The sequence below is a fragment of the Herpailurus yagouaroundi genome, unplaced genomic scaffold, assembly GCF_014898765.1.
Source record: "Herpailurus yagouaroundi ecotype Mexico unplaced genomic scaffold, PumYag 182, whole genome shotgun sequence".
Lineage (NCBI taxonomy): Eukaryota > Metazoa > Chordata > Mammalia > Carnivora > Felidae > Herpailurus > Herpailurus yagouaroundi.
Genome location: NW_024412413.1, coordinates 31,882,229 through 31,898,800, shown reverse-complemented (window position 1 = coordinate 31,898,800; position 16,572 = coordinate 31,882,229). Strand labels below are relative to the sequence as shown.

Here is a 16,572-nt window from a genome sequence, read left to right as displayed (position 1 = left end):
ATTACCACAGTTCTCTTTACTTAGCATTAGTCTGGATAATGAATTGAGTGTGAAATATTAAGAATAGATTGAAGAGGGTAAAGAGAGTCAGGAACAGATTATAAGAACTCAGGTTATATGCCAACCCACCAAAAGTCATTTATATTAGACAACTCATAGTCTAATATTTGAATCTGTTGTTTTAACATTTGTTTGAAACGTAGTTATACTCATTATGCTTGAATTCAATTATATCATCTATAAATAAACATAAATGAGTTAATAAAATCTTAACATATACTTAGTGACTCAGTTAAAATAAACAAAATGACAAATATGTTTTGAAAAGTATACTAATTCTCAAGGTAAACATTATAAACGTGCCACTTCATCATTAATTGTTGAATGTTTGCAAACTGTTTTAATTGCCAACCAATTTAATATTTCTGAGCGTATCAAAAAAGTCTAAAACTTACTATTAAAATGTAAAGTCCCAAGAGCAGAGATTACTGCCTATTTTATTTCCTGTGATAAAACTAGCCCCCATACAGTGTCTGGCATGTAACAGGCACTCAATAAATACTTGTTAAATGAATGGATGGTAGTGGAAGGCAATTATCATTACTAAGCAAATAATATCTTTTTACATTAAATCTAATAATGCAATGCTGATGAAAAATAAGAACTCATTCACAGAAATACCTGTCTTCTTTTTAAACGTTTCAGATTTAAAACACATCTTTTATGAAACACAGCACTATATTAACATTACTTCAGAAATACAAACAAATCTCTTACAATATAAAATGTCTAACATGACTAATCCTTTATGCCAATTGCATGATAAAAATTGTATCAAACCTCAGCAAATTTGGTTTCCAATTCAAAATTACGTTCTTCCATTTGCTTTAATGAAGTCCTTGCGTGTTCATACATTTTTTGAGAATGTTCAGCCCGCTGCCTTTCATTTAATTCTTTCATCTCCAGCATAGTAATTTTTTTTGAAATAGAAACAATTTCACTGTTGGTTATTGATTTCTTTGCCTTATCCATGTTTGATTCATTTCCTATATGCAACAATACTAAGTCAATCACAAGCTGTTATCAAAATTAGATGCCAAATATTTTAGCAACTTTTTTTTTTTAATTTTTTAACGTTTATTTATTTTTGACAGGGAGGGAGAGAGAGAAACGGAGTGCAAGCAGGGGAGGGGCAGACAGAGAGGGAGACACAGAATCCAAAGCAGGCTCCGGGTTCTGAGCTGTCAGCACAGAGACTGATGCAGGCTCAAACTCACAAACTATGAGATTATAACCCGAGCTGAAGTCAGACGCTTAACTGACTGAGCTACCCAGGCACCCCTGGACACTGTATACAAGGATGCAATAATATGGTTCCACAGAAAACACACGAGCCTTATGAATTATGAGAGACCTAGATTCCAGTCTTAGCTCTGTTACTTACTGTTTAGAAACTGCCTATCCCATTTCATCTCTTGGGAACTTATATTCTTCATCAGTCAAATGATAATAAAAGTTAGTCCTTATAGAAATTTAGGAATTTCTACAGGGAATCCAGCACTTATTTAAGAGAGACAGAGTTGGGGCGCCTGGGTGGCGCAGTCGGTTAAGCATCCGACTTCAGCCAGGTCACGATCTCGTGGTCCATGAGTTCGAGCCCCGCGTCGGGCTCTGGGCTGATGGCTCAGAGCCTGGAGCCTGTTTCCGATTCTGTGTCTCCCTCTCTCTCTGCCCCTCCCCCGTTCATACTCTGTCTCTCTCTGTCCCAAAAATAAATAAACGTTGAAAAAAAATAAATAAATAAAAAAAATAAAAAAGAGAGACAGAGTAAAATGAACAGAGAATTTACTACAATTGTATGTAATACTCTTTTTTTATATTTTAGCTTAAATGATACCTTCTTTCAGGTAGCAGTTACATGGAAATCAATTCACTTTTAATTTCTTAAAGAATTAAAAATCACATTTCTAAAAATAGCTTATTTTAGATAATATTAGGCCCAATTTTAGGCTTCACTAAACTACTACATGTCCCAGTTACCAATTTAATAAAACAGCTCTACTTTGTAACAGAAACCTTGAATAACATTAGAGCTCTAAGATCTAGAAAACAAACATAAAAAACACTTTATCCAAAGGAGCAAATTTATTTGAAAATTATAAAGCACAATGCTAGTAAGATAAAATTATTTAAACATCATAAACTAAGAAACCATTTAAAAAATGAATATGGAAAACCATTTGAAAAATGAATAAGGAAAATCCTAGCAGGACCCACAAAGATTTTAATATCTGTCATAATATCTGTTAGATATGCATGAAGATGTTCATTGAGCACCATAAACAACAGCAAAAATAAGAAGGCCTCGTGATTTAATCACTCAAACAGTAAGATATTACATGGATATTTGTATGTGTAAGAATGATGAATAAAGCAAATGTATTAATATCTACTAAATGAATACAGTATATAATGTTCATTGTAATTTAAAGTATATGTATGTTTACTATTAGAGTCATTTACATTTTATTTATTTTATTAAGTTTTTATTTAAATTCCAGTTAGTTAACATACAGTGTAATATTAGTTTTGGGTGTACAGTATAGTGATTCTACACTTTTATACAACGCCCAGTGCTCATGTAAACATGTATAAGGGAATACAAAAAAATAATAATAGTAAAACTATAGGCAATATAAACTCTTTTCAAAATTATTTTGATGTTTTATGGTGACCTTTTAATTTAGATGTATTAAATGGTACATTCCTAATATTACTTTACACATATTACATGCAGTGGAAAACTTCTAAATACTACCACTAAAATATAGGTATTTAAGATTATCACCAGTCTTTATGGTTAAATGGTTCAAAATAGTTAATGCTCTGTCATAATTTTTTAACATATATGATTCAACTAGGAACTAATCTCATCTACTAACTAAAAACCAAATTTTGGTAGAGATTAGCATAAGATACTATTCATCAACTGTCTGCTAAATTAAACTGTTAGGCAGAGTTCATTTTTATCAAAATACTTCCTTTTCATCTGATATAGAAAAGGAACTATAAATGAATAACGTATTCACTATTAGATCTTCATCATTTTACATTATCAGAGTCATCATACTTACCTAATTTAGTTTCTTGTTCCCAGGCTTGTTCAACAGTGTAAAGTTTTTCCTTGGTAATCTCCAGTTCTTTATTTATAGACTCCACTTGTTCTTTCAGGGATGCATTTTCACACTCAATAAAACAGAAACATCACTGAGAAACTACATTATAATTCAGACTAATATGATATGTGATATTGACTTAACCTTATATAATATCTCCTAAAAGTCACAATCCAGTTTTTTTTAAACAAAATTAGGAGCTCCCCTACATGTAATATACACACACATATATATACAAACACACGTATATACACACACACATATATAAAGAAAGTATGTTAAAATAATCAAAATCTTATATATCCAATACATGACTTCCGAATATTAGCTTCTGCTATGTTCACTTTGGCCAAGCTGGAATGCTTAGAGTTTCTCACACAGTTACTGAGCATCACTAGCACACCATCATGTCAGGTGCTGTACTTCATGTCCACGGTGAAAAGAAACAGACAAAATACTGGCCTTCACAGGCCTCACCATTTAGCATCTGTGGGTTTCTGTGTGTAGCAGGAGTTGGGGAGGGTATGGAAGGCAGAAGACAGTGAACAGGTAAGCAAACCAAAAACTCTAAGAATGTAAAGATCTAGAAAGAAACACAGTATGGATCCAGAGCAAAATAAAAGGAACCATATCAAGATAGAAAGGTTAAAGAAGGTATTAACTACTGAGGAGGTGGCATTTAAGTCAAAAGCTAAGGTAAGAAAAGGAGCCAGTCTTTTTTTTTTTTTTTTAAGTTTATGTATTTATTTTGAGAGACAGAGCAAAAGCATGAGAGGGGCAGAGAGAGAAGGAGAGAGGGAGTCCCAAGCAGGCTCCACACTGTCAGCTCAGAGTCCCACGTGGGGCTCAAACCCATGTACCGTGAGATCATGACCCGAGCCAAAATCAAGAGCTGGACACTTACCCACCTGAGCCACCCAAGGGCTCAAGGAGCCAGTTGACAAGAAGCCAGCAAGAGAGAAGAGCTATGTGTTGATAAACCCTGATGCTCTGATGGAGGACTGAGTTTGGGGCATTAGAGGACTTAAGCACAGACAGCAAAAATAACAGCGACGAGTGGTATAAGATAAAGTTGGAGTGATAATAGGGGGTCATACCAGGCAAGGCATGGTATGTCACGATAAGGAACTAGAATTTAACTTAATATATAATAGGAAATCATTTAAACATCTTAAGGAGGAAGTTTTTTTTTTTTTTATTTTAATGTTTATTTATTTTTGAGAAAGAGACTGAGCATGAACAGGGGAGGGGCAGAGAGGGGGAGAGACAGAATCCAAAGCAGGCTCCAGACTCTGAGCCCAAAGCAGAGCTTGAACTTATAAACTGCGAGATAATGACCTGAGCTGAAGTCGGATGCTTAGCTGACTGAGCCACTCAGGAGCTTCTCTAAGAAGGACGTTTTAAACAACCATTCTGAATGCAATGTGGAGAATAAATAAAGGGGTAAGCAGAGAAATCAAAATTAAGAAAATATAAAATCCTGATGAGTAGGGTCATAGCAGCGAAGATGGAGAAAAGAGGACACACATATGAATGAATTACATTTGGGAAATAAAAATGACAGGGGAAAGGAATGACAGAAAGTAACTCTAAGGTATCTGCCTTCATGGAGTAGGTAACAGCAGCACGTATTGAAACGGAAACAACTATGAGGGAAACAGACATTCTGGATATGTTAAATTTGAGATCCTCTTGAAACAGTAGTTGTAAAATAGATAATCTCATTACAGTACCGAAAAGGCAGACTGGACACAAAAATGTAGGAGTTGGCACATAAATTTAATATGCTCATTTACTCTTTGTTTTAACAAACAGAATACTAACTATATGCCAGGTATTCTAAGCCCTTGAATGATAAAGAAATTCTGTCCTAGAACTTGTGTTGGGCAGTGGGTAGTTGGAAAAGAAGCCAATACATAATACAATGCTACATAATACATATTATGAAGAATAACAGGATAATGAGTTTTTATTTATTTATTTTTTTAAGGGGACGTTATGATAAAAAAGAAAGCAAGATAAGGGAATACAATGTGACTTTCTGGTAATGTGCACAATTACAACCCCGTTCTAGATACTATAAATACATAGAAAAAAAAAAAAAAAAAGAGGGCTTAGGGGTTTTAACATCTCTCTACCTTTTTTTCCCTCTTACTTCCAGACTTTCAAGAACTCTGGTCTTGCTCCAGATGCCATTCTTATTCCCCTGCCCTCGGTGGGGTGCCCTGCACCCACACTTTTACCACCCACCTCTAGAATCTTCAATTGACCTCTCCCTACTTGCTCTAAATTTTCTTTCCCTCTACCCTCAAACTTCATTGGCCTGTTTAAAAAAAAAGAAAAAAAAAACAGTTGATAAAATAAATCCTTCTCTTGATCCTACTTCAACCTGTATCTAATTTCTTTTTACTTCTATCATCAGATTTCTAGTTTTTCTGTTGCCTTATCACCCACCCATTCAGTTTTTGCATTTTCTTATCATCCACTCTCTTTATATTCTGAAAATTGATTTTTACCACTTTTACTCTCAATAAAGTCTACCCTTGGGGCTCCTGGTCGGCTCAGTCAGTTAAGTGGCCAACTCTTGATTTCAGCTCAGGTCGTATCTCACAATTGTGAGACTGAACTCTGCATTGGGCTCTTCGCTGAGCATGAAGTCTGGTTGGGCTTCTCTCTCTCTTGCTCTCTCTCAGCCCCTCCCCTGCTCTCGCTCTCTCAAAATAAATAAATTAAAAAAAAAGAAAAAAGGAACTTTACTCTTGAAAGGCATCAACACTTTCCTAATCACCACATCTGATGACCTTTGCACCATGGCTCTACACCATTAATAACTCTCTCGAGGTCAACATTTATTAGTTCTGTGTGCCAAAGACGAAGTACTAAACACATAAAAGTGAATTAAATAGAATTCCTGATATCAAGAAGAATATATTCCAGTAGGGGATGGAGACATACAAACATTCTTAGTATGATGTGATATAAATAGCAGAAACAGGTACAAGATAGAGAATATAGACAGAGAGACTTTGTTCTATAAAGAAAGATGCTTCAGAAAAAAAGATAGTGTCTGAACAAAGGTTTTTCTTTTTTTAATGTTTATTTATTATTGAGTTTATTTATTATTTTAATGTTTATTATTTACTATTTATTTATTTAATGTTTATTTGTTATATATAACATTTTTAATGTTTATTTATATTATTTATTACGGGAGAGGCAGAGAGAGGAAGAGACACAGAATCCAAAGCAGGCTCCAGGCTCCGAGCTGTCAGCACAGAGCCCAATGTGGGGCTCGAATTCACCAACTGAGATATCATGACCTGAGCCAAAATCAGATGCTTAACTGACTGAGCCACCCAGGTGCCCCTGAACAAAGTTTTAAACATGAATAGAAATTCACTGAGCACATAAGTGGAGAGCCCTGGGAGGGCTTTCGAGACAAGGAAACAGCAGGTACATAATATATATATGAGAAAAAACACTGTGTCCCAGCAAACTGGTAGTTCAATTTCAAAAACAAATTGTAAAAGTACTTAGAGCACCATAGGAGATGACATGAGGTAAGTGGGGGCTAATCACAAAAGGAATTTGGCTTTTATTCTTTAAGTGACTGACAGTGATTGATAGGTGTGAAGCAAAGGCGTTGTCCCATGGTCAGATTCATGTTTAGAATGACCATTGTGGTGGAAGTAAGAAGGGGGTTACACAGGAGATAGGGATAGAGTAAGGGCTACCACAATACACATAATAAAGAATAAAACTGACACATTGTCAATAGGGATAAAAATATACTCAGAATTATAATCGAGATGCGGGAAAGAATATAACACAAATGCATTTTTTTTAAATTTTAAGATGAAAAATATTCTTTGGAAAAATAGATAAAATAAAAGTTAAAAATTACTCATTGCTGTTATCTACATAATATATTTCTTACATGGATTTTCTTGTTTTTTTTTTTCTTACATGGATTCTAAAATCATACAGAGGAAGAGTGCAAAGGACATGAAAAATGGGGAAAAATAAAAAAAATTACTATACCTAAATATTCAAAATTTTCTACAAAAATTAACATAATCCTCTCCCTTTGGCAAAACAGTAAAAAGTAAACTGATCATGATTATTGCTAGTTAGTATTAATAAATCACTCAGATATTTTTATAGGAGTCATTCACAGCTATTCAAAATAACATTTGGGTGTTTTATTGAATGTGTCCCTCTAAGCAAGTAAATTCTATGAAGCTAACAAAATCAGACCTCATTCCACTCCTAGGAGAAGATCACAAAAGAGAAGATGTCAAAAGACACAAGCCCCTATTTCTGAAGAGGAAGATGAACAAATCAGGAGCTGGTTTTGCTTGCGTTAAAGGTATGGAGGTCAAGTGGCTAGAAGAGGACGACAAGGGTTCTGGGCCATATCCACAGACTGTTTGAATGAATATGTGATACTTCATCCTATTTTTCTTATCTGTACAGTTAGAAAGGATGGGGATTTCCAGAGCTCATCCAGGATCAGGAAGAGCCATTCTCGGCTATATCCATCCCAAGAAACATAAACCAAGGGGTACAAGAAAATAAGTAGTACTGGGATCAGGGGGAAGAGAGAAGGATGGGTACTTAATGATGCCTCCTCTTTCGGTTACAATCATCTGTAACCTGTCTGGTTCATGCTTCTGTTTCTTTTTTAAGTGCCTGGTGTTAAGTGGCTTGATTCAATAAAATTCTGCAAGTGGACTAAGGAGGATGAAAGGATGAAGTCATTCCGCACCTACAGATAGCACCCAAGAGGAAAAGCTAATATTACAAGGTTCAAGGACTATATACACTTACCTCTAAGTGTTCCAAGTTATTTGTTCTTTGAACAAGCATATTATCTTTTTGCAAGATGTCCCTGTATTTCGCAGTCAGTTCATTATACTGTTTATTGGCCAATTCTAGCTCAGACAAAGAAACGCTATTATCTATAACTTTTTGCAGAGCTGCAATCTTGAAAATGGCCATTTCCTATGTAAACAAACACACACTGAGTCAAGTTGGTGTATTTTTTCCTAGTGAAGTACTAGCCACTTTTCAGAAGGATAAGATAATATAGCTGAAAGCAAAACAGATTTTAGAATCACTAAAGAAAAGATTTCTTATGTATTAAAAATATTACAATAATTATTCATTTCTTTAGTAGAAGAAATAGTACTATTTAGAAATTTTAAATCATAAAAAAATGAAAAAAAAGGAAATCCTTTCAAAACTATCATAGTAAAATGAAATTCAATTTCAGAAAAGCATAATACACAGCAGCAAGAAAATATGTATCACCCAGAATAATACTACTTGGCAAGGAGAAAAAATGAAATCCTGCCAGTTGCAGCATCGTGGATGGAACTGGAGGGTATTATGCTAAGTAAAATAAGTCAGGCAGAGAAAGACAGATACCATATGTTTTCACTCATATGTGGAACTTGAAAAACTTAACAGAAGACCATGGGGGAAGGGAAGGGGAAAAATAGTGACAAACAGAGGGAGGGAGGCAAATTGTAAGAGACTCTTAAATACAGAGAACAAACTAAGGGTTGATGGGGGTGGGGGAGAGGGGAAAATGGGTGATGGGCATTGAGGAAGGCACTTGGGATGAGCACTGGGTGTTGCATGTAAGCGATGAATCAGAGGAATCTACCCTCAAAACCAAGAGCACACTATATACGCTGTATGTTAGCCAGTTTGACAATAAATTGTATTAAAAAAAAAAAGAATGTACCTCTGGATGGCTTTTCTAAATTTCATAAGCTTAAAAATAATTTGCCTTTAGTTAGCTGAATGGCAAAATTAGATTTACCACATTACAATTTACCCATTTCTGCTTATTACAGTTACAGACTAGTTTTGTAATAAAAGAGAAAACCTTTTATTCACATGAAAGAAACAATACTTAGTGAGAAAAATTTTTTCTCAATTAGCTGTCTCTAACAATACCAATGACATCAGCTATACAATTATAACAATTCACTACTCGAAGACTCTGTATTAACACTAAGAAGAAACATCTGAACTTTTCTCTCTAAAGTTGACGAAGTAGTGCAAGGAATAACCAAATTTATAAAGTGAGGAAGATAAAGAACTACAGTTAAAATTTCTCGTGAAGGATAGCAATGAGGGAGGAATATTTGTGGTAGTGCTTCATATCTCATTTTGATAGCTTCTTTTCCATTTAAGTAAGTACACATAATTCTACCTTACTCTTAGAATCTGATTTCACACATTCTTTGTGTGGGGAGGGGTTTCCTATTTCCCATCTCCTAAAAATATCCAATTTTCAGCTTTCCAATTGTTGTGTACTATCTCCCCAAATCCAGGTCGAATAGTCAGGTTGAACAGAAGAACATTCTAGTTCTTTTTTCCCCTTCTATCTCACACACTCACTATATTTGCAATACTTCAGGAAAGCACAAAAGTAAAAAACAAGTACATTTCTTAAGACTCAAAATGTCCTGGAGCACCTGAGTGGCTCAGTTGGTTCAGTGTCCGACTTCGGCTCAGGTTATCATCTCACAGTTCGTGAGTTCGAGCCCCGCGTTGGGCTCTGTGCTGACAGCTCAGAACCCGGAGCCTACTTCGGATTCTGTGTCTCCCCCCTCTTTGCCCCTCCCCCACTCGCTCACACACTCTTTCTCTCTCTCTCAAAATAAACACTAAAAAAATTTTTTAAAAAGACTCAAAATGTCCTTATCACATGTCCAAATAAAAACAGCTTTCATTATTCAACAAGTTCCTTTTTGCATCAGGATTTGGCTTTAAGATCATATTGAAAGTAAGTTTGTTAGCATGACAATTTCACTTATTACTATCCTTAAAAGGAACTCAACTTCAGGGGCGCCTGGGTGGCGCAGTCGGTTAAGCGTCGGACTTCAGCCAATCCAGGTCACGATCTCGCGGTCCGTGAGTTCGAGCCCCGCGTCGGGCTCTGGGCTGATGGCTCAGAGCCTGGAGCCTGTTTCCGATTCTGTATCTCCCTCTCTCTCTGCCCCTCCCCCGTTCATGCTCTGTCTCTCTCCCAAAAATAAATAAAAAACGTTGAAAAAAAAAATTAAAAAAAAAAAAAAGGAACTCAACTTCATTTTAATTTTACTTTGAACGCTTATATGTTTATATGATCCTATGTAAATTTGGACATGTAAACTGAACATGTATGTACATGCTTAAAATAAGCTATATAAGACAAGATGTAAAGCAAGGTGTAGAAGAGTACACACAGCATGCAACTTCTTGTGTCTGTTAATATCTTCGAAAAGAAACATTAAAAAGATGATCAGTTACCTGTAGCAGTTAGGGTAGAATGGAGTCAAAGGTACAGGGACAGAAGTAAGATTTCTCTGACTACATGTTTAAAAGATGCAAATGTTTCATACATTCAAATCAATTCTAAAAAAGAAACTAAAAGTAACTATGAGTTTGAAGACAAATGCAAAACAAATGAGCCTAATTATACATCAAATTTATAGTATAACCTCAAAAGGAGGAGAATTATTTCAAGTTACTGTAGAATATATTACCTTGACTATACATCCTATTGAAAGATATTCTAAGGAAAATAAGAACTATAAGGAAATTAAAAAATTTTTTAGGTTTATTTATTTATTTTGAGAGAGACAGAGACAGAGTGAGCAGGGAAGGGGCTGAGAGAGAGGGAGGGAGAGAATCCCAAGCAGGCTCCTCACTGTCAGCACAGAGCCTGATGTGGGGCCTGCACTCACAAAATCGTGAGATTATGCCCTGAGCCAAAACCAAGAGTTGGATGCTTAACAGACTGAGCCACCCAGGCACCCCAAGAACTATAAAGATATTTTAAACTAAATCTGGTAGCACTGCTATTGTTATTGCTAATACCAATGCAAGATTATCTTCAAATTAATGTGTAAATATTACAGAATAATTATTTTAATATTAATAACAGATTTCCATGTAAGAAAAAAGTAATATGAGTATAAAATCAAATGTTAGTAAAAACCCCATACGATTTCCTAAACCCCACTATGTTAAATCTGAAATGTGGAGATAACAGTATGAACTCATGTTTTAAATATACACATATTTTCCTAACTTGCTCACTGAAAAGGACTAGTAGCAATGACATTTCAAGAGCAATAGCACCTAGTGACCAGTTTTGGCATCTAAATGCCTTTACCACTAAAAAAATAACCAGGGTTCTTGAGAGAAATGGTTTATTCCAACTCTGGATTAAAGTATACAATGTAAATCTTGGATATCCTGTTGTGCCAGAAAAGAAACCAACATTTGAGGCTTGGTTCAAAGACTACTGGATTCTTGTCAAAAGGAAACAAGAACTAGCTTTAAAGGGCTCCCATTGGCCAAAATGAAGACAAATAATGACTAAGTGTGTCAGTCTGTAATACTGAAAGAAGAGAAAGATGGGGAGGTCGGGCAAACAGGTAGAAGAAGTGGAGTATATCAACTCTGATTTCTGAAGACTAGTCATTAAAAGGAAAGGATGAAGCTTTTGTCTTGCCTTTCTAGTAGGAACTATACTTCAAAATAACCGAATAGGCTGGGCTAATGAAGAAAAGGTCTATATTTTATAAAAGAATATCTGCTAATAAGAGTAGAAACTATAATATAACTAGAAAAATAATGTCTGCAACTCTAATGAAATAAATGAGTCAGGTAACAACAATCATCAGTGGATGCTAAACCCATTATGAGCACTGACAAAGAATTGGTTATTTGCATGGACCAAAATATCACCAGTTAACTAAATCACTTTATAATAGAGATATATGGCTGTCTCCCTGTTAAGATAATAATCACTCATTAAACACGGGACTACCAGACATTCCATCTCTTGAAGTGATGCAATATAAATAATTACTTCTAAAGTACAAAGCATTACTGATGGAGTATTCTTGTCAAAAAACGTTTAACCTGACAATAAACAAGGCTTCAAAGCTTTTAGTAAATAACAAATAGAGGAACAAACAAAATTACAAAAGAAAATAATCACTAATCTTCAACATTTTTCACAAAGAGAAGAAAAACAGGGGAGATTCTATGAATATTGAAGACATGAAAAAAAATAAAGACTTATGACATGTAATACCCAAATACAACACAGGGTCCTTAACTGGATCCTGGGATAATGGAGGAAATGTGAATATGGTCAGGACATTAGATAATGTGAGGCAATTATTGCCAATTTTGTTAGATGTGATAAAGTTTGTGGTTATGTAAACAAAAAAAGGCTTTTTTAGAAATGCACACTAAAATATTTAGGGAAGAAATGTCTACAATTTATTCTTACAAAAACAGATGAAACAATTATGGCAGAACGTTAATAGATGTTAACTATTAATCCAGGTGATAGCTGTTCATTGTATGATCCTCTCTTCCTCATAACTGAAAGTTTTCATAGAGAAAAAAAAAAAAAAAAAAAATCAGATGTACCTTAAATCGTTGCAAACGTCCAATTTTTTCACCAACTTCAGCTTCCATTGATATCAATTCATTCTTCTGTTTCCCGTTTTCTTTCCTAAGCTGTCGCTCCAATTCTACTAAAGTGGTATATTGTCTTATGAGTGACTTTTCATTCACTTGCAAGACTGTAATTTTTCTACTATATTCTGAAAGTGTTTTTTTCATTTCATCCGAATCCATCTGAAGAGCACTAAGCAAATTCTGCACAAAGACACGCTTACATTACTTAGTGAACGTAGCTATCTTAATTTGTACAATAGTATATATTGATTTTGAAGGGTTTTTACTCACATTATATTCTTTTACTTTTATAGCACCTTGTTGGATTTGATCCTCAAGTTTTTTCTTTTCCTCTTTCATTGTTTCAGATTCTGTTTTCCAGGTCTCCTTTTCACTTAAAATAAAAAATGACAATATAATAAACCTAATACTTACAGAAAAAGATAACTTTAAATTATGGAAATTTAAAGTTTTCATGAAATAACAGACATCATAGCTACTGGTATCGATAACAGAATAATTCAAAATTCCATTCCAAAAGGATTTAGCCTGTAAGTTATATTTTTATTAAATAAATGCAGTGTAAAGAAATTATCAAGTTACTTTCATTATTCCATGAATCACAACTCTACGACTGTTACAATATAACAACTGATGATGGATCTTATAAACAATTTATTGAAAACAGAAAATAGGAAAATAATCAACACTCCAAAGTAATTCTGGAAATTAGGTCTCAATTTTCAGACCCTAGTCTTAAGCTTCAGTGTTAAATACTTGCGAAATATAGAATACAAACATTATTAGAAATCATTTGACTTAAAAGGTGTGTAAGATACTGCTGCCCACCCAAGAGACATTCCAGTCACCAGAAATCCAGTCAGCATAAACAAATTACAGTGGCATCGTTCATTCTCTTTGCTACTGAATGGTTTGGACTTGAACATAGGACTCGGACAGCTCATTGGCCCAACTCTGGCTAAAGTGATCTGAGTCAAAATCTGCTCTGCTAGAGGGGCGCCTGGGTGGCTCAGTCGGTTAAGCGTCCGACTTTGGCTCAGGTCACGATCTTGCGGTCTGTGAGTTCGAGCCCCGCGTCGGGCTCTGGGCTGATGGCTCAGAGCCTGGAGCCTGCTTCTGATTCTGTGTCTCCCTCTCTCTCTGCCCCTTCCCCGTTCATGCTCTGTCTCTCTCTGTCTCAAAAATAAATAAAACGTTAAAAAAAAAAATTAAAAAAAAAAATCTGCTCTGCTAGAAGACTTTGGAAAAAATGTTTTATCTAAAAATGAAAAGTCATGTGGAAAAAAAATTGCCACTTCTTCAGCGGGCATGATTGCATCTTTCTTGAACTCCTGCATCTGTTTTATAAACTATAATAGGAGATAATAACAACCCCTAAACATGACCTACCCTATAATTAGCTTTGGGTTTCTTGTTAGATCACATAATAATTACCCTTCATGTTTAAATCAACTTTGCTCAGGTATTCTAATGACTAATAAGAAAATTTTTCTGTTGATACAGATGAAATAGCAGAGATACGGAGAAATGTAATAGTCTCAATGGATATATATCAATAATGCTGACAGTGATGATGAAAAATGATGCTAACAGCTGACATTTACAAAATATTCATGTGCCAGAACATTTACCAAATGCTCATATCTGAGCATTTCCATATAACAATTTAATTAAATTTTATAACAACCCTATGAAAAAGGCATTACTATCTCAGAAATTTATAGATAAGGAAACTAAGACATAAAATAGGAGGAAAGAGGTATGAGGGAAGGGTAAAACAGAATACCTAAGTGTTCCCTTACATTAGTTTCATCATTAATAAGAACATACTGCAACCAAATTATAAAGTTTTGTTAACATTTATACCTTAGATATTCTTTATATAATAAACTCTGTTGATGACGAATTACTGCAAATTTTCTGTTATAGTCCTCAAGAGAATCTTCTAAATTTTTTAATTTATTTTCTTTATATTCTAGTTCCTAAAAATTGGTTTAGAAATAAGGATTAAAAAAGAATAATATATTTTATATTTGAAAGTATAAATTCATAATCTGACAAGATTACAGAAAAATATATAGAAGAGAATAGTTACCAAATCCATTAGCAGCTCAGATAATTTCTATACTATTTTGAACATCTTAGTTTAAGGCATATGGAATGAGGCAATATGTTTTAAAAGAAGTACTATAAAATTGGTAACATTATTTTTATCATATTTGTTAGTTTCCGTAACCATATAAATTATCAGATACAATGGCTACAAACTTACCTCCAGTCCACTCAGCCTCACAGACCCTTTTGTGAACTTAACTGTTCATGCCTCTATTCAAATGTCCTTTCCAATTATTTCATTTTATAAATGAAGAAAGAGACTTGTAAATATTAGCTTAACATTAAAAAACTCATCACCACTACACTTGGTAATCATTTCTAAGCATATATAATATGGCAAACTTGGTGTCAGATGCTACATTTACATGCAGATCGAACACCTGAAATCAGGTCATGACTCTAAAGGCTTTGGCTATGTCCATCACTCTTAGGTATGGGAGTCCAAGTACCTGTTTTGCCACTATGAACAGGTTTTCAGAGTCCCAATACGTGCTCCCTAATCTACCACAATACCTCTCGTGTTTTTTTTTTTTCTATAAAGATAAAAAAAAAAATGAATTTCATCTCAAGCAACATGACAATACTGTCATTACTTGTTGACAGTGTCCTATACTGCAGGAGAATAAGTTATGAAGAGCTAAGGGGTGCCTGGGTGGGTCAGTTGGTTAAGCATCTGACCCTTGATTTCAGCTCAGATCATTATCTCACAGTTCATGAGTTCGAGCCCCATGTCGGGCTCCTCACTGACAGCATGGAGCCTGCTTGGGATTCTCTCTTTCCTGCTCTCTCTGCCCGTCTCTCTCAAAATAAATAAACTTAAAAAAATTTGCTAAAGTTATAAACTTAAAAGTAGTAATATAACATGCACTATAATGTTCTAATAAGTGGTAAGGTTGTCCCTCCCTGACTTAGATAACACACAAATTCTAATTTTCAAAAAAAGATTAATTTCCAAATACAGAAACAAGTATTTGATAATCAAACTCAAGTACAGTTACAAATGGATCATCTAGGAGATGGAAACAGTAGTGCTTATAATCAAAAATGCATTTTCATTGATTTCAAACGCATTTTTGTAATTATATTTCCTTAAAAATTTTTTAACATTTATTTATTTTTGAGAGACAGAGAGTGCAAGTGTGAGCAGGGGAGGGGCAGAGAGGGAGACAGAGGATCTGAAGCAGGCTCTGCGTTGTGTGCATACAGCCTGATGCAGAGCTTGAACTCAAAAACCATGAGATCATGACCTGAGCTGAAACCAAGAGTTGGACGTTCAATTCGGGCACCCCTATAATTATATTTTTAATGAACATAATGTTATGGGTATTTACACTTCAAATGAAATAATGAAAAGCACCTCTCACTAGGCCATTCACAATGACCACAATATAGACAGCAAAAATGACAAACAGGGCAAGCACTTCCCTTCCTAATTCACTAATGGATTAACTAACACTTTACAAGATAAAGGGAAGAAAAACATTAAAGACAATTGGGTTTAAAACCTTTTTCTTGTAGTTAACACAAAAAAGGAACAATTCTAATCATTTCACCAAAAAGCTCTGTCAAGAATTTATCCACTTGAATTGCTTATCCAACCAACACTAAATAAAAGGTCTCCCCTTAATAATACACTACTACTTTGGCTGCTGCATGTTATTCTACTATCATATATTTCTTATGACCTGTATGTGCACAAGATATGTCAACATGCTTCTCATGCAGATGAAGAATAAATTTCTTTTATTTACAAATTTCATTTAATATCAAAATCTATAAA

The 16,572-nt window shown here is 34.6% G+C and overlaps 1 protein-coding gene across 9 annotated transcripts in view; it reads right to left on the bottom strand.

Annotated features, from left to right (window-relative positions):
* The window catches only part of CEP290 (centrosomal protein 290), a 99,506-nt gene that overhangs the window by 51,049 nt on the left and 31,885 nt on the right, over positions 1–16,572 (bottom strand). For 8 of the 9 annotated variants that reach the window (XR_005795396.1, XR_005795395.1, XM_040491270.1 and 5 more), the window contains 6 exons: positions 14,544–14,659; positions 12,948–13,050; positions 12,627–12,857; positions 8,007–8,180; positions 3,135–3,246; positions 841–1,046 (listed from right to left, as the gene is read on the bottom strand). Coding sequence is in view for 7 of the 9 variants with exons in the window: in XM_040491270.1 (XP_040347204.1) it covers positions 841–1,046; positions 3,135–3,246; positions 8,007–8,180; positions 12,627–12,857; positions 12,948–13,050; positions 14,544–14,659 (942 nt within the window). In the remaining 2 variants the exon portion in view is untranslated. The remainder of the gene's footprint in view (positions 1–840; positions 1,047–3,134; positions 3,247–8,006; positions 8,181–12,626; positions 12,858–12,947; positions 13,051–14,543; positions 14,660–16,572) is intronic. The other variant, XM_040491268.1, reaches the window with a different exon arrangement.